Source organism: Oryctolagus cuniculus, chromosome 2 (genome assembly GCF_964237555.1).
Source record: "Oryctolagus cuniculus chromosome 2, mOryCun1.1, whole genome shotgun sequence".
Classification (NCBI taxonomy): domain Eukaryota; kingdom Metazoa; phylum Chordata; class Mammalia; order Lagomorpha; family Leporidae; genus Oryctolagus; species Oryctolagus cuniculus.
The window spans coordinates 93,181,760-93,206,521 of record NC_091433.1 but is presented as its reverse complement, the minus strand read 5'-3'; the positions used below and the strand labels follow the sequence as shown (position 1 = coordinate 93,206,521).

The 24,762-nt window shown below is 45.7% G+C and overlaps 1 protein-coding gene across 4 annotated transcripts in view; it reads right to left on the bottom strand.

Moving 5' to 3' along the window:
* Positions 1-24,762, bottom strand: part of HGSNAT (heparan-alpha-glucosaminide N-acetyltransferase) — a 76,174-nt gene that overhangs the window by 39,949 nt on the left and 11,463 nt on the right. For all 4 annotated transcript variants that reach the window (XM_051832320.2, XM_051832323.2, XM_051832321.2 and 1 more), the window contains exons 3-10: positions 24,404-24,540; positions 24,061-24,182; positions 14,496-14,565; positions 8,543-8,612; positions 7,423-7,532; positions 4,236-4,312; positions 3,561-3,591; positions 1,527-1,687 (exon numbers count right to left, since the gene is read on the bottom strand). In XM_051832320.2, coding sequence (XP_051688280.2) covers positions 1,527-1,687; positions 3,561-3,591; positions 4,236-4,312; positions 7,423-7,532; positions 8,543-8,612; positions 14,496-14,565; positions 24,061-24,182; positions 24,404-24,540 — 778 coding nt within the window. The remainder of the gene's footprint in view (positions 1-1,526; positions 1,688-3,560; positions 3,592-4,235; positions 4,313-7,422; positions 7,533-8,542; positions 8,613-14,495; positions 14,566-24,060; positions 24,183-24,403; positions 24,541-24,762) is intronic.

Sequence of the window (24,762 nt, the reverse complement as noted above, 5' to 3'; positions counted from 1 at the left end):
GGATCCCAAGCACTTGAGCCACCAACTGCTAACTACCTTGGTTCACATTTGCAGGAAGCTGAATCAAAAGCAGAGGTGGGACTCAGGCGCTCTGATATGGGATGTGGGTGCCCCAAGCAGCAGCTGAACCTGCTGTGCCACAATGCCTGCCCCAAGTCTACTGGAAGAGGCCTCCACCTCCTCCTAGAGCCGCTGTCTCTCAGTAACAGTGCTTGCTGCCTCAGGGTTTCATCTGGCTACTGTCTAGATGTTGGGGTCCTCTTTTTTTATTTATTTGACAGGTAGAGATACAGACGGTGTGAGAGAGAGACAGAGAGAAAGGTCTTCCTTCCGTTGGTTCATCCCCCAAATGGCCACTAACAGCCAGCACTGCACTAATCCGAAGCCAGGACCAGGTGCTTCTTCCTGGTCTCCCATGCAAGTGCAGGAGCCCGAGCACTTGGGCCATCCTCCACTGCCCTCCTGGGCCACAGCAGAGAGCTGGACTGGAAGAGGAACAACCGGGACTAGAGCCTGGTGCCCATATGGGATGCTGGCGCTGCAGGCGGAGGATTAACCAAGTGAGCCACGGCACTGGCCCGGGGTCCTCTTTCACTAGTGACAGCATGTGACTATCCCCTCAAGCCTGATACTGGCACAAAGCACACAGCACGCATCTCACTGTATACCACGAACTGACAGCAAAGCCACTGTCCTTCCCAGCAACCCTGTCACACACAAGAAATGACCTAGGTAGATTCCTAGGCTGCCACAAGATGTCAAGTTGATGAAACCTAAATGGCAGGAAGACGGGGCTTGAGAACAAGGTGACCTGGCCTGGTCTCTACTCTGAAACATGAGAATACTTCAAAAAGTTTGTGAAAAAAAATGAGATTAAAAGTTAAGTTTATTTTGGTGCAAACAATGTTTGCACTGTAGCACAGCGGGTTCAAGCCCTGGTCTGCAGCACCGGCATCCCATATGGGCGCCAGTTCGAGTCCCAGCTGCTCCACTTCTGATCCAGCTCTCTGCTATGGCCTAGGAAAGCAGTAGAAGATGGCCCAAGTCCTTGGGCCCCGGCACCCACGTGGGAGACCTGGAAGAAGCTTCTGGCTCCTGGCTTCATATTGGTGCAGCTCCAGCCATTGCAGCCATTTGGGAAGTGAACCAGCAGATGAAAGACCTCTCTTTCTCTCTGCCTCTGCCTCTCTGTAACTCTGCCTTTCATATAAATAAATAAATCTTAAAAAAAAGAGAGAAATCCATGCATAGTTTTTTCCATAGCACACATTTTCCATGAACTTTTCAAACATTCCTCATATTCCAACTCTCTAGGCCTCAGCCTTCCCTTTTGTACGACAAAAGGGATTGAGTGGTGCCAGAGGCTCCCCCTCCCAGGCATAAAATTCCAAGAGAATAATAATAATAATAATGCCACTCAAATCTACACAAGTATCATATGGAGGAATTAGATTTCCTTCTAATTATGACAGGCACTTTTTCACATTTCCTGAATGTATACTAACAAAGGAGAAAAAAATACTCACGTGGACCAAGACAATAATTGGGGTTCACAATGACGATTCCTATCATGATCAGCAGGAAGCTCCTCCACGCAATTTTCCCCAGCAATCTGAGTTTTGAACATCCCCGCTGCAGTGCAGACATCATTGACAGGAAAATCGAAGAGCCCATAATAAAGACAAACCTAAAACACAACCCGGCTGTTACAAATAGGCCATTTGCAACGTCTGTGTACATGTCTCTCAGGCTTTATAAGCTACTATGTGAGAAAAGCAACATCCGATTTGTTTAAGGTGGCCAGTTACAGAAATGACGTCAGCAAATGCTCTCCTTCTGTTGTCAGACAGAAACCAAGAAGATGCCGTGGTGCCGATCACCAGACACTCGCTAGCAGGCCCTGGAGGTACTGAAGAAATAAACACAGCATGCAGCCACTGCTACCTTCACACCCACTCCTGGAAGAAAAAGAGAGCTAGATTTCTTTTCTCTCCGCTTCTTTGATTCACATGTATTTTTGTTTTTCTTTCTTTTGCCGTGCTAAATTGCTATCTTTAAAAGAAAAGGCAGAGTACTTATGTGGCTAGGGGGCAGTGAGATGAGAGTCTGCCCTAGCTGCACTGCTTTCTGGGTATCCCCTGGCTTCCTTGCTTAGGGCCAACTGAGTCAAATCCAGCTTCTAGTACCAGAAGCTCTCTGTAGGGAACCTCACAGAGGATATAAATGAACAGTCACCAAGTCTTCAGGCACATTAATACTCCCCTATCCAAATCCATCTCTAAAAGGTAGACTCCCCAAAAGTCCCATGATGAAACACAAGGGTGCAGACATGAGACATCTCCTGGCACTACCTCCAATGGAGCAAAGCTGCTTAAAGCAACATAGCAAGGCTACAAATCCCAGAACATACAGCAAGTGTCCCGTGACAAGAGTAAGAACCCATGAGCAGGTTAAGCCTTAGACTGTGGCGCCTCCCATATGGGCGCTGGTTCCAGTCCCAGCTGCTCCTCTTTCAATCCAGCTCCCTGCTGATGGCCTGGGAAGGCAATGGAAGATGGCCCAAGTGCTTGGGCCCCTACACCCATGTGGGAGACGTTGAAGAAGCTCCTGGCTTCAGATTGGCCCAGCTCAGCCATTGCAGCCATTTGGGAAGTGATCCAGCGGATGGAAGACCTCTTTTTTGTTTCTCCCTCTCTCTGTAATTCTGCCTCTCAAGCAAATAAGTAAATAAATCTTTAAAAAAGAAAACAGAACCCATGAACCATCAGAGACAGAGCTTGGTTACTCTATTACATTACTGTTTTAAATTTTAATTTATCACTATCATGGTCTGCTACATATTTATCCTGTTCTCTGACACTATACTTCTGTATTCCTTTTAGGAAATATGATTTTTGTAAAAGATGTATTTATTATTTGAAAGGCAGAGTTACAGAGAGGCAGATGCAGAGAGAGAGAAGTCTTCCTTCTGCTGGTTCATCCCCTAATTGGCTGCAACGGCTGAAGCTGGGCCATCCAAAGTCAGGAACCAGGAGCTTCCTCCAGGTCTCCCATGCGGGTGCAGGGGACCAAGCACTGGGAACATCTTGCACTGCTTTCCCAGGCCACAGCAGGGAGCTAGATTGGAAGTGGAACACCGGAACTCGAACCGGTGCCCATATGGGATGCTGGCACTACAGGTGGCGGCTCTACCTGCTACGCCATAGTGCTAGCCTCAGAAAATCTTTATTGTATTTTCAACATTAGTGGAACTTAACTACTCATTCAGAATTTAAGATGTCTTACCATATGTTAGTATTTGGCATCTCATATCTACACTAATAACATGTTCCTTATTGTGTCACCCATCTTACATACATCACCATACACACACGCATAAGCATATACCAAGTGTAAGAACCATCCAGTAACACAACCTCTGGAAGGACTTCTCAATAGCAGAACACAGGCCTGCGGTCCAGGACTCAAGGCTGGGCTCAGAGACAAACTCCAGCATCGTTTGAAAAACAAAAGATTGGAGACGACTCGAGAAAGGACATGAGCGGAGATCACCAACTCACCAAGGGAATACAAGGTCAGCCACAGTCAGTCCTGCAGAACAGCCAAGCACAGTCAGTAAGAACAGAACTCAAGGGTACCAAGGCCTCCCAGGTCTAGAATGAACTCCGCTGTATTCTGATAGGGAGAGCAACCTCACCCTGAGGTCACCTGCAGGAACTTGTCCTTGAGACCCTGCAGCCAGTCTCCGGGCCTGCAGCATCTCCTCTGAACATAACTGGCAGGGGAGAACCAAACTACGAGCACGTGGAGAGCTTTGTTATCTTGAATCAGTGCTGTTCAGAAAAATCTATTCTTAAATCAACCAGCCAGGCCAATCCCAACTCCACGGCAGCCCCGTGTTGGAAGGCAGAGACCCCACGAATATGAATGAGGGCTATAATGGGATATGACAAGGCTCCTTTAATCCGAATCCTTAACGTTTTCTGCTGAGTCCCTCGGCCCCACGGGAGAAATCTTGTGGTCTGCGTGTTACCACGGTGCGGCATTATACAGCCACAGAACACAAGAGGAAAGACAATACCACAGGGCTCCCAGAACTATCTATCTATGGGGCAGGAGCTCCGTGGCTCAGAGGCACCTGGTGGAGCTCCCAGCGGGGCTGCTGAGCCGCTGTCCTGACCTGCAGCTCTCTGGGTGTACGTGTACAGCAGGGCGGCCATGAGGCCAAGTCTCACCATTCCAGCTTGAATGCCTGAAGTACCAGTATCTTCCTCCTCCGTAGTTAACGAAGACCATGAGCACAAGCGCTATCCTGTAGAGCCAACAAAGAGACTGCTTTCAGGGAGTGGGTGTGAGGAGGAACAGCCACACGGCCGGACATGCAGTCAGGCTGTCCCAAGACTGAAAGGGCAAGGAACTCTCCCCTCCTGATCACCACGAAGAGGACCTTGCAACAGAGTTCTTCTGTCAAAAACACTCCCAACCTGTGTCTTCAGAAAACTCACACTGGCGGTGGGCATTCTGGTGCGGTGGTTAAGACACCCTCCCTCCACATGGCAGTACCTGGGTCCACGTCCCAGGGCCGCTCCGATTTTAACTCCTTGCTAATGCACACCCTGGGAAGCAGCAGGTGATGGCTCAAGTATGTGGGTCCCTGCCACCCAATGGGAGACCCGGGTTGAGCTCCTAGCTTCGACTGTTATGGATATTTGGGGAGTAAATCAACAGACGGACGATCTCTGTCTATGATATAAATACATAAGTAATTCTTTTAAAGAATTTACACAACACTTAAATCTGAAAAACATTTCCAATGACTCAGTTTTGTACTAATTATTTCGATTGCTCACGTTAAAGAAATGTAGTAAAAGGTGCATCGTCATTTGAGTCAGAGCACCAAGAATTCAAATCTTGAGTCCTTTTTTCTTTTTTTTTTTTTTTTTTCTGACAGGCAGAGTGGACAGTGAGAGAGAGAGACAGAGAGAGAAAGGTCTTCCTTTTGCCGTTGGTTCACCCTCCAATGGCCGCCGCTGCAGCCGGCGCACCGCGCTGATCCTGGCAGGAGCCAGGAGCCAGGTGCTTTTTCCTGGTCTCCCATGGGGTGCAGGGCCCAAGCACCTGGGCCATCCTCCACTGCACTCCCTGGCCATAGCAGAGAGCTGGCCTGGAAGAGGGGCAACCGGGACAGAATCCGGCGCCCCAACCGGGACTAGAACCCGGTGTGCCGGCGCCGCAAGGTGGAGGATTAGCCTATTGAGCCACGGCGCCGGCTCGAGTCCTTTTTTCTTATCAACCCTAAGGATTTGGGGGAATTTCCATCAGTTAATTCACCCACCAGAGAAAGAGAAGTACCCTATTGGCACAATTCAGGCAGGTTAAGAAATGTCAGGTTCCTGTCTACCTGTGAATATCTTACCTCCAAATGTGGCGGCATTAACAGGAATGCAAGAGGGAAACAATAAAGCAGACTCCAAAGATGCTACTGTTGGATGCTAGCCAAGCAGACTGCTGAGGAGGGACACTCCCAGGGCCTCAGGGGTTATCTGTGGCACCTCTGGAACCCAGCCCAGCTTCCCTCCCTAGGCCCTGACTCGGGTGAGTTACTTAGCTCTGGCTCAGTTTCCTCATCTGTGAAAAGGGAAGATTTGAAGTCTATTCTTCATGGGATTGTTAAGAGGTTAAATAAGTTAAGACAAGCTAGAGTAGGAACTGGCACCAGGAACAAATGCATAATTTGCTAGCAGTTTTTGCTACCATCACTACTGTTATTATGGATTGGGCATCCCTACTCGGAAGACCCAAAATGTAGAATGCTCCAAAATTCAAAATGTGGGAAATTCCACACATAACCTCATGCCTCAGGTAGCAGCTGAAGACTATTTGTGGGGCCAGCACTGTGGCACAGCAGGTAAAGTGACCGCCTGTGGTGCTGGCATCCCATATGTGTGCTGGTTCGAGTCCTGGATGCTCCACTTCCAATCCAGCTCTCTGCTATAGCCTGGGAAAGCAGTAGAGGATGGCCCAAGTCCTTGGGCCCCTGCACCCACGTGGGAGACCTGGAAGAGGTTCCTGGCACCAGAGGACGGAAGACTTTCTCTCTGTCTCTGTCTCTGTCTCTGTCTCTCTCTGTCTCTCTCTCCACCTTTCAAATAAATAAATAATTTTTTAAAAAAAGCTTTAAAAAAAGACTAATGTATAGGGTGTATATGAAACAAAAATGGTTTCTGAGTTTAGACTCAGGTCCCAGCTCAACACATCTCATTATGTATATGCCAACATTCCAGAATTCAGAAGAATCTGAAGTCCAAGACATTTCTGGTCCCAAGCATTTCAGAGAAGGGAAACTCCTCCTGTCGCATCTGGTTCTAGATATTTCTACCAGCAGCATGCAGTGCTCTGGCGCCTGGGAGGTTTCAGGGGGTAGAAATGGAAGACTTGGTATCCACTTGTATGTGTGGCTTTCAAAATTTTTTGCACCAAAATAAATGTATCTTTTTCATGCCATTTTCCACAAACTTTCAGAAGCTCTCCCTTATATACTTATTTTTGGTTACACAGCCTTACACTTTATGTTCAGAGCTTGGGCCGGGCCTTAATTCTTCGATCAGAATTACAAAACAGAAACAATTCACAGCTTGACTGTCGGTTTGCTATCAAGAAGGTCTGAAGTAGTTCTACCAGCAGTGAAGGACGACACTGGGGCTGGCTCGTGCTGCTGTTTCCTTTCTAGGTCAGCACATCTTTAAAGTTCTAAGCTACTAGGGGCCGGCGCTGTAGCTCAGTGGGTTAAACCCTGGCATGCAGCACCAGCATCCCATATGGACACTGGTTCGAGTCCTGGCTGCTCCACTTCTGATCCAGCTCTCTGCTATGGCCTGGGAAAGCAGAGGAAGATGGCCCAAGTCCTTGGTTCCTTACACCCGTGTGGGAGACCTGGAAGAAGCTCCTGGCTCCTGGCTCCTGGCTCCAGATCAGCTCAGCTCTGGCCGTTGAGGCCAACTGGGGAGTGAACCAGCATATGGAAGACTCTCTCTCTCTGGCTCTACCTCTCTCTATAACTCCATCTTTCAAATATATAAAAAAAATTTTTTTAAAAAAAAGTTCTAAGCTACTGACAGGACCTGGTGCAGTTTGTAGCTCTAGGCATGGCCACTTGCCCAAGTGCACATGACCTCAACTTAGCAGACGGCACCTGCTGTCTCATCACTTATCTCTATATACACACTGTATTGGCCATCGTGATCATTTTCAAGTAAGGGGAGGGGGCTGCTGACTTTATTTTCATATCTAAGAAATCCTTGCTACCCTGAGAAGCAAAAGACATATAAATAAACCAAAAGCATGTTTGTGTGTAATTTTGTAATGCCAGGACTACCTGGGGTACGTGGGCCCACCCACCATGTTACAAGGGGCCCCACCTACCCCCTGAACGTGTCCACGCAGCGCAGGCGGTGTTTTGCAGCAGACAGGTGCCATGTTTCTGGCTGGAGGTCACCACTGAGAGGGTCTGCCCTGCTTGGAGATCCCAGTTCCTTTATGAAAAATGGGAGAAGGCAGTGACAAATCATGATGCTAAGGAGTATATCTCACTTCTCAATGTTTTAAGGAAGAAACCCACAGAGGGTCTGGCATGGTGGTACCCTGGGTTAAGCCACTGCTTGCCATGACAGCATCCCATATCAGAACACCAGTTTGAGTCCCAGCTGCTCTACTTCTGATCCAGCTTCCTGCTAGTGCACCTGGGAAGGCAGCAGCAGATGACCCAAGTGCTTGGGTGCCTGCAGACCTGGATGGAATTTCCAGCTCCTGGCTTCAGCATGATGCAGACCTGGCTATTGCAGCAATTAGGAGAGTGAATGAGCAAAGGAAGATCTCCACTCTCCCCCCACCCTCCCTGCTCTGCCAAATAATAGATAAATAATTTTTAACAATGTTATTAACAGTGTGCAAGCCTAAGAAACTTCTTTCTAGACAGTACTTTAACTTGTTTTTGTAAAGGTCTCATCTAGAGGTTTGGTTTCCCACTTTATGTGGGGTTTTTTTTTGGTTTTGTTTTGTTTTGTTTTTGTCTTTTGCTGAGCTTGTCAGTGGCCGCATTGAGAAATGAAGCAAAGCATTGGTTTATATTTCAGTGCATTGAGTATGAGCACTCACAGAAGCAGAGACAGCCACAGTGAGAGTGAAGTCGCTAATATAAATAATAACTAAACGATTCCAGTAGGCCATCAGCATTTATATACTGAATACTGATGTCTCGTGTTCTTTTGTTTGAATCCTGGCCCTGCAACAGTGCTGCCTGCAGAGTGAAAGGCGTTTCCACATCAGATATCATCGTGCAGCCCAGAGTTCCAACCTCCCTGAAGAAAGAGACGGGACACGGAAGACAAGAGTGCTCTTTATACCAACACAAGACCCACCACCCGGCCTTCCACAGTGTAAACAAGATTTGCTAAACCAGATAATAATAATTATTAATAGCAAATGGTATATTCCAAATTCAGAAAACCACCCAGGCAACACCTGATGAATTCTAATGACTCACAGAATTGATGAGGCGATCAGTTTCTCGAGAATGTATGGCTTTAGAAATCCAACTATTAAAGTCATCCAAACTGTAAACAAACAGAAACCTCAGTTAATTTCTTTTCTTTTTTATTTACTTTAGAGGTAGAGAGACAGAAAGAGATCTCCTATCTGCTGGTTCACTTTCCAAATGCCTGCAATAGCTGGGGGTGGGCCAGGCAGACACCGAAGCTAGAAACTCTATCCAGGTCACCCATATGGGGGTCACTTACATCTTCAGCTGCTGCTTCCCAGGGAAGCGGACCCAGGCACTCCAGCATGGAATGCAGGTATCACAAACATCACCTTAACCACTGCCCCAAACACCTGCCCTCAGTTGGTTTATTTTCTGTGACGGAATCATCAAAATGATTGGATGTTATAGTGAAACAAATTAATTTCAGGCTCATTTTCTATATTAGCCACGCAATTAAATACTTAACAAGTTTCTTAACAACAAAAAATAGAAATCAAAGCTCATAACCTGTCAAGGTGCGATCCTTACAGTGTATTTTCCTCAGCAGTAAAAGAGGAATGAAGACAGGGCCTTCATTAAAGGACTTGAAGGTTAAATGAGACAACTGCTCCCTCTGGTCTTATTAATTAATTAAAATTAAAATAGCAAAAAGAGGGAAACAATCAAATTCGTTCAACATAAGAATAATCTAGGAGAGGGGCCGGCACTATGGTGCAGCGGGTTAACACCCTTGCCTAAAGCGTGGGCATCCCATATGGGCGCCGGCTCTGGTCCTGCTGCTCCTCTTCTGATCCAGCTCTCTGCTACGGCCTGGGAAAGCAGAGAAAGATGGCCCAGGTCCCTGGGTCCCTGCACCTGGGTGGGAAGACCTGGAAGAAGCTCCTGGCTCCTGGCTTCAGATCGGTGCAGCTCTGGCCATTGTGGCCAACTGGGGAGTGAACCAGCAGATGGAAGACCTCTCTCTCTCTGTCCTCTCCTCTGTCTGTGTAACTCTGCCTTTCAAATAAGTAAACAAAATCTTAAATAAAAAAGAAAATAACAAGAATGTGGGTTCTGTCTCCACAAAGAAATATGAAGATAAATTAAACAAAAAATCTGTACCTGATTGCAACCAAATAAGAATCATGTACAACACATGGAGAAAAGTTTGAAAGCAACTCTGCAAAGATTCAGACAGTTGACATATTGGGCTTTAAAAATTTTTGTGTTGTTTATCTTTATTTATTCAACAGGCAGAGAGACACAGAGATCAATATCCCATCCACTGGTTCCCTCCCAAAATACCCACATCAGCTGACAGCCCGAGGGACCTCTAGTGCTTGAGCTGACACCTGCTGCTCATAGAAGGAAGCTGGACTGGGAGCAGAGCCAGGGCTTGAACACAGGCACTGTGATGGGTGTAGGCATCCCGGGCAGCTGCTGTAACTGCTGCGCCAAACACTCACCTGCTCCCTTATTTACATGGTTGATTTCATTCTTTTTTTTTTTTTTTAAGATTTATTTATTTATTTGAAAGTCAGAGTTACAGAGAGAGAGAGAAGGAGAGGCAGAGGGGGAGAGGGAGAGAGAGAGAGAGAGAGAGAGAGAGGTCTTCCATCCGTTGGTTCACTCCCCAATTGGCTGCAACAGCCAGAGCTGCGCCGATCCAAAGCCAGGAGCCAGGAGCCTTCTCCAGGTCTCCCACGTGAACGCAGGAGCCCAAGGACTTGGACCATCATCCACTGCTTTCCCAGGCCATAGCAGAGAGCTGGACCGGAAGTGGGGCAGCCAGCACTCAAACTGGTGCCCATATGGGATGCTGGCACTGCAGACGACAGCTTTACCTGCTACGCCACAGTAATGACCCTGGTTGATTTAATTCTAAAAGATATCCAGATGTCATTAAACATACATGTTTAACAAAAGATAAACATGTTAACTGGTTTATCTTTAAAATAAAGTTTCTAGTTGGTAAAAAACTATTTTAGAAAATATCCTTGGAGCCAGTGCCATGGCGCAGTAGCTTAATCCTCCGCCTGCGGTGCAGCATCCCACATGGGAGCCAGTTCTAGTCCCGGCTGCTCCTCTTGCAATCCAGCTCTCTGCTATGGCCTGGGAAAGCAGTAGAAGATGGCCCAAGTCCTTGGTCCCCTGCACCTGCATGGGAGACTGGGAAGAAGCACCTGGCTCCTGGCTTCGGTTGGGAGCAACTCCTGCGTTGCGGCCATTTGGGGAGTGGACCAACAGATGGAAGACCTTTCTCTGTCTCTGCCTCTCACTGTCTGTAACTCTAGCCTCTCAAATAAATAAATAAAAATCTTAAAAAAAAAAAAAAAAGCTTGGCAAAAACAAAACCACCCAGGGCCAGTGCTGTTGTCTAACAGGTAGGGCTGCCACCTTCAGCACCAGCATCCCACATGGGTGCTAGTTCGATTCCTGGCTGCTCCACTTCCAATCCAACTCCCTGCTAATGAGCCTGGGAAAGCAGCGGAAGATGGCCCAAGTGCTTGGGCCTCTGACACTCACAGGGAGACCTGGAAGAAGCTCCTGGCTCCAGGGTTTGGCTAGACCCAGCTCCAGCTGTTACAGCCAGTTGGGGACTGCGGTGCTGATGGAAGATACCCCCCCATAACTCTTGCTTTCAAATAAAATAAATAAATCTTTAAAAAATTCCATGTTTCGGCCGGCGCCGCGGCTCACTAGGCTAATCCTCTGCCTTGCGGCGCCGGCACACCGGGTTCTAGTCCCGGTCGGGGCACCGGATTCTGTCCCGGTTGCCCCTCTTCCAGGCCAGCCCTCTGCTGTGGCCAGGGAGTGCAGTGGAGGATGGCCCAGGTGCTTGGGCCCTGCACCCCATGGGAGACCAGGAAAAGCACCTGGCTCCTGGCTCCTGCCATCGGATCGGCGCGGTGCGCCGGCCGCATCGCGCTGGCCGCGGCGGCCATTGGAGGGTGAACCAACGGCAAAAGGAAGACCTTTCTCTCTGTCTCTCTGTCTCTCTCTCTCTCACTGTCCACTCTGCCTGTCAAAAAAAAAAAAAAATCCATGTTTTACATTAACCTTGCCCATTTGGGGCAGGCATTGAGGCACCAATGTTAAGAAACCACTGGGTTAGGCTGCCACTTGGGATACCCGCATCCCATGTCAGAGTGCCTGGGATCAAGTCCCCCTTCTGTCTCTGCTTCTGACCCAGCGTCCTGCTAATGTTCCTTGGAGACAGCAAATGATGGCTGAAGTACTGAAGCCTTCTCACCCGAGTGACAGATGAGATGGAGCTCCTGGTTCTTGGCAGCAGCCTGGCCAAACCCTGGCTGTTGCGACCATCTGAGGACTGAACCAGTGGATACAAGATTTGTGTGTATATGTATGTGTGCATGTGTGTGTGTGTGTGTTGTTCTGTCTTTGCAATATATAAACTGTTTTTTATTTTTTTTCAAGAAACACACGATATGGGATGCAGGGAGGGGCAGGGGCAGAGGCAGAGGCAGGGGCAGGGGCAGAGGCAAGTTTTCTATCTGCTTGTTCACTCCCCAGTTGGCTGCAACGTCCGGAGCTGTGCTGATCCAAAGCCAGGAGCCGGGAGCTTCTTCCAGGTCTCCCACGTGGGTGCAGGGGCCCAAGGACTTGGGCCATCTTCTACTGCTTTCCCAGCACATAGCAGAGAGCTGGATCAGAAGTGGAGCAGCTGGGATGCCGGCACTGCAGGTGGCAGCTTGACCGGCTGTTACAGTGCCGGCCCCTCATGGCTACCTTGTTTCCAACCCAGCTTTCTACTAGCAGTGCACACCCTGGAAGGCAGCAGGTAATGGCCCAAGTGCTAATGGCCCTGCATCACTGCAAGGAGACCCAGACTGAGTTCTGGGTCTGGGGCTTTGGCCTGGCCCAGCCCTGGCTGTGGTGGGCATTTGGGGAATGAACCAGTAGATGGAAGACTGATCTCTCTCTCTCTCTCTCTCTTTCTCCCTTTCAAATGAAATCAATGAATAAAACTTAAAAAACAAAACAACTCTGCCACATTTGCATGATTCAATGCATAGAATTTTTGTCTCCTTTTTCTGACCTTGAACAACAGAAACAGAAACTGGTATAATGAACCTGCATCACTCAGCTCATACAAGTCTCTATGTGTGGCCAATCTTCTTTCACTTCTACTCCCACCTGCTGCCCCTCTCCCTGCCTTAGATTGATCATTTAACAGAAAATCCCAGGCATCATGCCATTTCATACACAAACACATAAATACTACCGACCTCTAAAAGATACAGACTATCTTCATTTCTAAACATAATCATAATTTCTTTACTTCATCGTAAATCTAGCAACAATTTCTTAATATCATCATGTAGCCAGCTCAGCTTCCCTAATAAATTTTTCATAGCTCAACTGTTCAAATCTGTATCCAAATACAATCAATATGTCCAAGGCCTATATTTGCAATTTCTTTTTTTTAATGAATGAATTAATTTTTTTTGACAGGCAGAGTGGACAGTGAGAGAGAGAGACAGAGAGAAAGGTCTTCCTTTGCCGTTGGTTCACCCTCCAATGGCCGCCGCGGCCGGCGCACCGCACTGATCCGATGGCAGGAGCCAGGTGCTTCTCCTGGTCTCCCATGGGGTGCAGGGCCCAAGCACCTGGGCCATCCTCCACTGCACTCCCGGGCCACAGCAGAGAGCTGGCCTGGAAGAGGGGCAACTGGGAGAGAATCTGGCGCCCCGACCGGGACTAGCCCGGTGTGCCGGCGCCGCAAGGTGGAGGATTAGCCTAGTGAGCCACGGCGCCAGCCTATATTTGCAATTTCTCTTTTTCTCATCACTCCCATTTCTAGTTTATTCAGTACTGACAACGTGACTGTCACATGAAACATATTAACACAGGAACATCTAAGGAATAATAAAAAGCAGAAGTTGAAAATTAAAAAAATTAAGCAAGACAAAAAAATACTTAACTCTATTATACATGCTTGCTCTTCAAGTAAAAAGGAGAGAGATTTTTCTTGTAGTCTTTCTACTTTTCCTGGTTCTTTTCTGCTTCAGACTAACCTAACTTCCCAGATTTTCATGGATGACAATCCATGAGCCTACATGGAGCCAGTGTTCCTCAAAACTGTCAGCGTCATGCAGACACAGACAGACTAAGGAGCTCCTAGACCAGAGGGGACGAAGGCGAAGGAAGGTCCTGTACTCAAAGTCCGTGATCCACAGGCAGGAAAATAGGGACTCCTGCTTTGCTGGTGCAGGAATTTGGCCTCCAGGCTGACAAGACACAATCAACTGGGAGAAGTTTCAGTCCCACAGTAGAACAAGGGGAATTTCTTCTCTTTGCAAGTACTATTAATGACTTTAAAAAGGATGTAATACACCCATTCATATGAAAAGTACCAAAGTGAAGCACCTGATGCACTGAACTAACACCTGAATCTTACAAAAAGATTGACAAATGGCAGGTGTTTGGCCCAGAGGTTAATCTCCCATAGGGAGTGCCTGGGTTGAAGTCCCCATTCCATTCCAGATTGCAGCTTCCTGCTAATGTAGACCCTAGGAGGCCGGGGTGATGGTTCCAACCTGGACTGAGTTCCCAGCTCCCAGCTTCACCTAGCCCAGCCCAGGCATTTGGGGAGTGAACCCCCCACTTCCTGTGCTCCTCAAATAAATATATCAAAAAAAATCACAGGCAACTTCTAGTAGGTAAGACCCAGAATGTCAGACTCTTTAGGAAATCATAATTTCTCCAGCATTTGATTCATTTTCAGCCACGCAGAATGACAGAAGGCAAAATTGCCTTAGAACCTTGGCTGTTACTTCCCTAAAGTCAGAGACCACGTCTTCATCTGCATTGATTCTCCAAGACACAGCAGATACAGAGACATTCATTTACTCAAAGAATGATGTTCACTTTAAGAGTCAAAACTACCCTTTCTAAATATATAATTACTTCTACATGCTACCTTCTTCAATGGTGTCTTTTCCTAACAACTTACCTCAAGAAGAGCCTTAGAAAGGACAATACAATGATGAGTGCCAGACCAATAAGGAATACGACAATCACAGCTATGAAGAGAAAAAATCATCATCACCAAAAATGTCATCGTAAACATCAAAGCTGTCACATCATTACATCTAATCTACAATGGGAAATGAAAACAAAGCAAGTTCAGAAAGAGCCTATATTCTTATACTAAATTTCTTACGAAGAGTTGAGAGCACTCAACTGTTGAATACCAATTTTCATTACAAAAAATATCAGACACACACAAAAATACAGAGAATATGAAAATAAACCTACATATACTTACCATGCAGATTCTAGAATTATCAAGGTACTGTGAGATCCAAGAAGGCTGAATAGGGTGGAACCACACTAACTTCAGCTGCTCTGGGATATGCAAACAAAGGGAGGACCACGTTTCCAGGGACCTGACTGATGGAAATTTCCAGCAAAGAACTGAAAAAACAATGACGACTCCATGGGACAGGAGGAGAGAAGACAGATACACCACTTCAGCCAGCCATGCAGCACAGCCAGCTGTCAGCTGTGAGACGCCATCTCACCACACCAAGGTAGGAAGAAGTCACCTCGCACCCACTGCTCGCAGTTGTAGCTAAGAGGGAATTTCAGTCACCCACTGACTTTTACGTCAGTCTGGGGAGCTGACAAGAGTCTGAGCAACTGCCAGGCTTGGAGCAGAGACGCTGACTACTTCTTCCTCTCCCCACTCCTGTGAGTGCCAGACTCCGCAGGGAGAAGTCTGGCAGTGCTCCTCTGTTCTGCTCCTACCAGTATCAGAATCAACATCAGGAGGAGACAACCATCTTCTTAAAGGGGAATGAGAGGCGACTGCAGCAGCCTGGGTCTGCTATTACCTGAGGGAGAACCTTGCGGACCACATGGACTTTGAGTCCAGGGTGGTGCACTAGTAGGGGGCAGAGTGCCCACTTAACTCTCTTAAAAGAAGAGTATAGGCTGCCAGGGCTCCCGCACATGTGACTAGGATAGTTTATCTGTGGGATAAATCTGTGGTCCTCATTGACTTTGGGTCTGGCGTGGAGGGCTGGCAGGGGGTGGGGCACTTACATTTGTGAGGTGCTCCCCCACCAACCCGCCCTCCTTTATCACTGGCACCTGTGCTCCAACTGCCAAGGCAGAACACCCACAGGCAACTGGCTCTGGGAGTGCTCCGGCTCTTTCAGGGATGGAGCAGCCTCACAGAGCTGAGCGTGGATCCTCTGCTCCCTGTGTCTACGGGAGCCCTGAGCACTTTAACTGCGGGAATTCTGTGACTGCACAATAAAGCGTGGAGTGTAGCTGGGTGTCTGGGAAAATGTCTGGTTTCAGAGGCTTAGATTTCCCTGAGTGCCTGGGGTAGGTCATTGTAGAGGGCTCTGTGCTCACACTGAGGACTACACAGATCCTTGTGTGGTGTTTGTGAATGCGTGGTGGGGTATGTAGGCACTGTGGGTTCTCTCTAGGTATTGATCACAGTGAGGAGGTGAGGCAGTGTTCACACAAACTGATGAGATATACCCCCTCCCCTGCTGACAATAGTGGAGACCTACCACACCCAACATAGATGTCACCCTGGACTTTTTGTACCCAAGCAGTGACCAGAGCTCCCTGGCCCCACCCAGCACATGCCTCTGAATATCCACTGAAGCGGCAGACACCCCACTAACCACACAGGCTTATTTCAAAGATAAAAGCCATCAGAGGAGAAAACCAGTAAGTGGTTCCACACATGCCTAAAAATTAATGTAGAAACACAAGAAACATGATCAAGGAACACAATACAACCCCCTCAAAGGAACACAACACTTCCATATTAGAATACAAAGATGAAGAGATTAATGAAATGCCTGAAAAGGAATTAAAATGAATGATCATAGGATTACTCAGAAGCAATGAGAAGCAAATTCATGAGTTAAAGAAATACATACATCACACGGATGAAAAATTTTTATGTGAGAGATAATGAAGAGAAATCAAACTGAAATATTAGAAATGAAGAATTCAATATATCAAATAAAAAACACAGTGGAATGCCTTAACAACAGACTTGGTGGGACAGAATACAAAAAAAAAAGAATTATAAAAATTAAGAACAGTATTTGAGATTTATGGGATACACCAAATGACCCAACAGACGGTTCTTGGGAGTTCCTGAAGGTATAGAAAGAGAGATGGACTGGAAGGCCTAATCAGTGAAATAACAACAGAAAACTTCCAAGTACAGGAAGCACACAGAACTTGTTATAGACATGACCAGAAAAGATCTTCATCATAACACACTGTAATCAAACTTTCAACAGTAAAGTATAAAGAAAAGATTCTAAAATGTGTATGAGAGAAACACCAGATTACTTTCAGAGAATCTCCAATTAGACTTACAGCTGACTTCTCATCAAAAACCCTACAGGCTAGGAAAGAATGGAGAGAAACAGTCCAAGTATGAAAAAAAAAAAAAAAAACCTGTCAACCCAGAATACAGTATCCTGCAAATCTCTCATTTATAAATGAAGGTGAAATAAAGACCTTCCATGGGGCCGGTACTGTGGCGCAGCGGGTTAACGCCCTGGCCTGAAGTGCTGGCATCCCATATGGGCGCCGGTTCTAGTCCAGGCTGCTCCTCTTCCCATCCAGCTCTCTGCTGTAGCCTGGGGTAGCAGTGGAGGATGGCAAGTCCTTGGGCCCCTGCGCCCACGTGGGAGACCCTGAAAAAGCTCCTGGCTCCTGGCTTCAGATCGGCACAGCTCTGGCCATCACAGCCAATTGGGAAGTGAACCAGCAGATGGAAGACCTCTCTCTCTCTCTCTCTCTCTCTGTAACTCTTTCAAATAAATAAATAAATAAATATTAAAAAAAAAAAGACCTTCCATAACAAACAGAAATTGAAAGAATTTGTCACCACTCATTCAGCTTTATAAATGATGCTTAAGGATGTGCTATACGGGGCTGGCACTGTGGCACAGCAGGTAAAGCTACCTCCTGCAGTGCTGGCATCCCTTATGGGCACCAGTTTGAGTCCTGGCTGCCCTACTTCTGATACAGCTCTCTGCAATGACTTGAGAAAGCCATAGAAGATGGTCCAAGTCCCTGGACCCCTGCACCCATGTGGGAAGACCGGAGGAAGCTCCTGGCTCCTGGCTTTCGTGCAGCTCCAGCCTTTGCAGCCAATCGGGGAGTGAACCAGCAGATGGAAGAGCTCTCTCTCTGCCTCTCCTTCTCTCTCTGTATAACTCTGATTTTCAAATAAAGAAATAAGTCTTTTTTTAAAAAAAGGATGTGCTACACATAGAAACACAGTCATCATCATGAAAGAATGTGAAGGCAGAAAATCTCCCAGTAAAAATACAAAGGAAATCCAAAGCAATGAATAGGAATATTCATGGAAAAATGGCAGGGCCAAGTCATTACTTTTTATAAAACCTCAAATGTATTCAGCCTGAATTCTCCAAATAAAAGATACAGACTGGCTGAATGGACTAAAATAACAAGATCCATCTATTTCTTGCCTCTAAGAAACACACATCACCAACAAAGATACACACAGACAGAAAGTGAAAGGATGGAAAAAAGATGTTCCATGCTAGTAGAAAACAAAAGTGAGCGGGAATAGCCATCCTGATATCACAAGAAATAATCTTTAACATAAAAAAAAAAAAAAACTGTTAAAAGAGACTATGGAGGGCATTATGTAATTATTAAGGGATCAATTAAACAGGAAGATGTGACTATAGTAAATGTATATGCACCAAATATCAGAGTGCCTGGCTATTTAAAAGCAATGTTAACAGATCTCAAGGGAGACACAGACTTCAATACAATAATAATGGGGGACTTTGACAGGCCACTTTCATCAATGCACAGCTAAACTAGACAAAAAATAATCAACAAAGAAAAAACACAACTAATCTACACTATGGACCCAATGGACCTAATTGATATCTACAGAACATTTCATCCCAAAGCTGAAGAATACATATTCTTTTCATCAGGGCATGGAACCCTTCTAGGACAGACTATATGCTAGGCCACTAAGCAAATCTCAATGAATTAAAAAACACTGAAATCCTACCATGTATCTCTTCTGACCACAATGGAATGATGCTGGAAATTAACAACTTAAGAAACTCCAGAGAATATGCAAATACATGGAGATTGAACAACATGCTCCTGAATAAACAATGGGTTATGGAAGAAATCTAAAGGGAAATAAAAAAAAATTCCTGGAAATGAATAAGGATCACAATATACTATATCAAAACCTATGAGACAAAGCAAAAGCAGTGTTAAGAGGGAAGTTTATATCAATTAGTGTCTACATCAAGAAATTGAAAAGGCACCAAATAAATAACCTAAAAATGCATCTCATAAACCAAACCCAAAATTAGCAGGTGGAAAGAAATCATTAAAATTAGAGAATAAACAAAATTGAAACCAAAAAATGATACAAAAGATCAGTGAAATGAAGAGTTAATTTAAAAAATAAAACAAAATTCATACACCATTGGCCCAACTAAAAAAAGGGGGGGGAGTGGGAGAGGCCCAAAATTAAAAAATCAGAAATTAAAACGGATATGTAACAACAGATACCACAGAGATAAAAAGAATCATCAGGAATGACTACGAACAGCTATATGCCAACATATTGGAAATCCAGAAAAAATATGGATTTCTGGACACATACAATCTACAAAATTGAGTCATGAAGACAGAAATTGAAAATAGGTCAATAACCAATACAGAGATTGAATCAGTAATAAAGACCCTCCCAACAAAGAAAAGCCCAGGATCAGATGGCTTCATTGCTGAATTCTACCAGACTTTTAAAGAAGAACCAATTCCAATTCTTCTCAAATTATTCAGAACTATTCCTCCCAACTCCTTCTATGAGGCCAGCATCACCTTAATTCCAAAATCAGAGAGAGACACAACAAAGAAAGAGAACTATAGGCCAAGGTCCCTGAATATAAATGCCAAAATCCTCAACAAAATACTAGTTAATTGAATCCACAACACATCAGAAAGATCATTCACCTGGACCAACTGGGATTTATCCCTGGTGTGCAGTGATGGTTCAACATATACAAATCAATAAATGTGATATATCACAATAACAAATTGAAGCATTAAAACCATAGGATTATCTCAATAAATGCAGAGGAAGCATTTGATAAAATACAACATCCTTTCAAGATAAAACCCTTAAGCAAATTGGGTACAGAAAGAACATTCCTTAATACAATCAAAGTACCGTATGACAAACCCATAGCCAGTATGAATGGGGAAAAGCTGTAAGTATCTCTACTAAGATTCAGAATCAGACAAGGAATGTCTACTCTCACTATTGCCATTCAATAAAGTTCTGGAAGTTTCAGCCAGAGCCATTAAGCCAGAAGATATAAATGGGATAAAAAATGGAAAGGAGGAAGTCAAATTATCTCTGTTTGCAGGTGACATGAGCCTATATATATGAAAACCAAAAGACTAAAAGACTACTGGAACGCACAAAAAACTTTGGTAAAGTTGCATGATACAAAATTGACACACAAAAATCAATAGCCTTTGTATACACAGACAATGCCATTGCTGAGAAAGAATTTGTAAGATCAGTACCATTCACAAAAGCCACAAAAAAGTTTAAATACCTTGGAATAAATTTGACCAAGGAGGTGAAAGATCTCTATTATGAAAATTACAAAGCATTAAAGAAATAAATAAAGGAAGACACACACAAAAAAATGGAAGAATCTTCCATGTTTGCCAACTGGAAGAATTAACACCATCAAAATGTCCATACTACCCAAAGCATTTACAGATTCACTGTTATCCCAATCAAAATAGCAATGACATTCTTCTCAGATCTAGAAGAAACAATGCTAAAATTCATATGGAAACACAAGAGACCCTGAATAGCTAAAGCAATCTTAACAAAAATAAAGCCAGCGGCATCACAATACCAAGTGCTGTCCACTGGCATTTCCTGGGGATGAAGGAGAATGGAATGCCTTCTGTGATCTGTGTTGCCATTTGTGTGTGCAGCACTCTTCAGGTAGTCTCAGTGACCGCTATGCTCTGTTTGAGTTTCATTCTTGGTGTTTAAAATGTGTTCTGCATATTCAACGGGTATTTTGTCTATATTTTGCTTTTACAAAAGCATCCAAAATTAACTGAAAGTTAGGGGTGCATCCAAAAAAACAAGAGCAGAACTTCTGTGTAGAAAACCACAAGACACATTTGAGAAGAGTCGAAGACAGGCCATGCAAATACAGAAATCAGTGTTTACACATCAGAGGAGCAAGGCTGTAAGGGTTACATCCTCCCCAAACTGTTCTACAGATGCAGCAACACCATTGTTTAAATACCAGTGGCTGTGCACCTGGGAGCATCTATGGGACACCCGCATGTGTGTGTGTGCATGCCTGTGTGAGTGTTTGTGGGCAATCTCATTATAAAATTTCATAAAAAAGGTTAGCAATTGCCAAGACCCTCTTGGAGGAGGAAGAAACAGGAAGAAGAAGTGGAAGAGGAGGAGGAAGTGGGGGAGCGAAGGAGGCACTAGAGGAAGACAGAGGAAGAGAAAGAAGTGGATGGCAGGCAGAGCTCTGGTCCACCAGGCACCGAGGCCCATGTGCAGCTGTGGCAGTGATGCAGTGTGCTGTTAGTGCAGGGGCAGAAGAGATGACCCAGCCCAGCCAGTGTGGCCTGCAGAGCTGTCAGGAAAGAGCCCTCTCCTTCCTCAACAGGGGCTCTCCCCTTAGTGGGCACGAGGTCCCCACTGAGGAAACCAGCTCCAAATGGATGCCTGACCTGGGTATAAAAGCCCACATGGCAGAGTTTGCAGAAGGTAACATGGGAAGATGTTGAATTTCATGATCCTAAGGTTTGGAAATATCTGTTGAACAGGATAGCCAAAGAACTGACTGTAAAGAAAAGGAAGAAACTGGACTCAACAGAAATGAAGACCTTCTTCCCCTCCCAGGGTGCCCCTGCAGAGCGAGTCACAAAGTGGGGAGTAAATTATCCCTGTGTTGACCATGGATCTTCCTAAAAATCCCAACACACAATCCTGTCTTCTCAGAGTAAACGCCTGGATGACAGTGGGAGTCATTGAGAAGCTATGTACTTTCTAGATACAAGAAAGTGTTGGGGAAAGGTGGGGGATGGCGCTGTAGCATCGTGGTTAAAGCTGCCACCCGCAGTGCTGGCATCCCATATGGGCGTCAGTCTAAGTCCCGGCTGCTCCACTTCCAATCCAGTGCTCTGCTATGGCCTGGGAAAGCAGTAGAAGATGGCCCAAGTGCTTGGGACCCTGCTCCCATGAGGGAGACCTGGAAGAAGCTCCTGGCTCCTGGCTTCGGATCAGCTCAGGTCTGGCTGTTGCGGTTATCTGGGGAGTGAACCAGTAGATGGAAGACCTCTCTCTCTCTCTCTGGCTCTACTTCTCTCTGTAATTCTGTTTTTCAAATAAATAAAATAAATCTTAAAAAAAAAAACCAGAAAGGGCAGGATAAATGCTTACAGCTCCCATTTCATCACCTTCTTTAACATCGGGTGTCCTTGCTGTCTCCAAAGGCAACCAAAAGATCGTGTTTGTTTTTGTTCCAGGAAGGGGGCCTCGTTCTCTTTAGTTTCATGATTTTTTTGATGTTTGTCATTTTTCACCAATTACACTCATTATTCTTTTTAATGATTAACTTGTTCCACATTGGCTCTCTCATACTGCCTCCTGCATTGTTTTGTAATGAGCTCATGGTCTTCAGTGGTGTTTCTGTGAACAGCAGTGCTCAATGCCACAGGGACTTGTTACTGTCCCCTGAAAGGCAGCACGCATGGTACCATCTGGTGAGGGCTCAGAGTGACAGCTGTCTTCACTGGAGCTATTAGAGAATGAATGATCCCTCCTTAACCTAAGGGAACCTGTGAACTGTCAGCCTAGAATATACAGGGAACACCAGACCCCTGTCTTAACACAGGGAGGATGCTGACAGAGGCAGGAGACAGACAGAGCCTTAATACAGGCTAGGTAGACAGAGACCAGGAGGCACCATCTGGCGATGATACCCCAGGGACCTAAGAAACAATCAGCTTCAGTAAAAGACTTCTGTGATTGGAGACTTAACCACAGTCAGGACCCAGTTAAAGCCACTGTTAGTCAGTGCCTGAGAAGGTAAGGGAACCGGACTCTGAGACTGGCTTCTATGATTAGGGACTTAACTTTCCAAGTCAAGAACCAATCAAGGCCGGCGCCGCGGCTCACTAGGCTAATCCTCCGCCTAGCGGCGCCGGCACACCGGGTTCTAGTCCCGGTCGGGGCGCCGGATTCTGTCCCGGTTGCCCCTCTTCCAGGCCAGCCCTCTGCTGTGGCCAGGGAGTGCAGTGGAGGATGGCCCAGGTGCTTGGGCCCTGCACCCCATGGGAGACCAGGAAAAGCACCTGACTCCTGGCTCCTGCCATCGGATCAGCGCGGTGCGCCGGCCGCAGCGCGCCGGCCGCGGCGGCCATTGGAGGGTGAACCAACGGCAAAGGAAGACCTTTCTCTCTGTCTCTCTCTCTCACTGTCCACTCTGCCTGTCAAAAAAATAAAAAATAAAAAAAATAAAAAAATAATAAAAAAAAAAAGAACCAATCAAAACAGCCACTACTCAATCCCTTATCTACAGACCCATCTCTCCAGGAAACCAATCACTTTTCAATACCTAATTTACATCTTTCCTGCCCAAATGTGTATAAAACTGGGGGTCAAACAGCCTGCTACTAGGGCACTCTCTGCTTCTTTCAACAAACTACTCTCACTTTATCCACTCTTCCTTGTCTCTGTGCCTAAGTTTTTGTGCACATGAGCCAACAGACCCGGCAGAAAGAATGTTGGCATAAAGAAAGAAAACCCATGTCAAAATGTGATAATTAACTACCCTGTTCTGTTCCTTTCCAGTACATTTAACTTTTTAGCCTTATTATGGCGTCAAAATTAGACAGTGATGAGACTATATTGATATATACCTTTTAACACAACACAGAATTTTCTTGCTAGACAATGAACATTAAGTATACTATAACTGGGGCCAATGCTGTGGCGCAGTGGACTAATCCTCCACCTGCGGCACCAGCATCCCATATGGGCACCAGTTTAAGTCTTGGCTGCTCCTCTTCCAACCTAGCTCTCTGCTATGGCCTGGGAAAGCAGCAGAAGATGGCCCACGTGCCTGGGCCCCTGCACCCATGTAGAAGATCAGAAAGAAGTTCCTGGCTCCTGGCTTCAGATCGGCACTGCTCCGGCCATTCAGAGACTAAACTAGCGGATAGAAGATGTTTCTCTCTGTCTCTCCTTCTTACTGTCTAACTCTACCTCTCAAATAAATAAATAAAATATTTTTTAAAATGCATATTATAATTATACCATCACTGAGTAGGACATACAAGCTATACTCCAGGTTTTAAATTACAGAGAGTGTCATAGATGGACTGCTTCACTTTACAAACAGGACTCAAAAACTAAAACCTTTCAAAATACTGACTTTAGAAATCCACAAACAGAATATACATACGAAGGTTACTGTCCACTGGCTTCTCATTCACAACTATGTCACAGGCAATCCCACTGCTTCCATTACGGGTGTTCTTTACCAAGACAGAGTAGTTTCCAAATTCTCCAAATTTGTACTCCAGCCTGCAAAGATGAGGTAAGATTAGGAAAATTGGTTTCATTTAAAAATAAGGAGTTGGGATTGCGCTACTGTCATGAAGGCAGGGTGACAGGCACCCTCCCTCCGTGCAGATGAGGGAAGCTGAAGAAAAACATTTTCAAGGGAGGAAAAACTAAAAATCAAAAAGGACAGAAAGTAGAGAGCACGCAGACCTCACTTAGGTCACATCAAAGCAGGCACAAACCTACAAACTGCCTTCTCTCCCAAGGAATCGTTAAACTGCAGGATGGAGTCATGCTGGGTGCTGACAGACACAGCGGCTGTGCTGGCTTTTCCCGGCTTTCCACTCTGAGGAACCCTGACCAGAAGCTGAAACAAGCACTGCAAAACAAGCAAGCAGAACAGGCCACCTGTTAGGGTTTCTGAAAGTCTTTGTTTTTGGAGGACACAATATCTAAATGCAGATTTACAAGTCACTCTTCCTTCATACTTACAATTAAACTTATAATTTAATAATTTAGATAAAAACACATCTACAAGTTTATGCTAAAATAAGTACCTTGTTGCTATGGAATTGTACAATGCTATTCACAGGAAAATTTT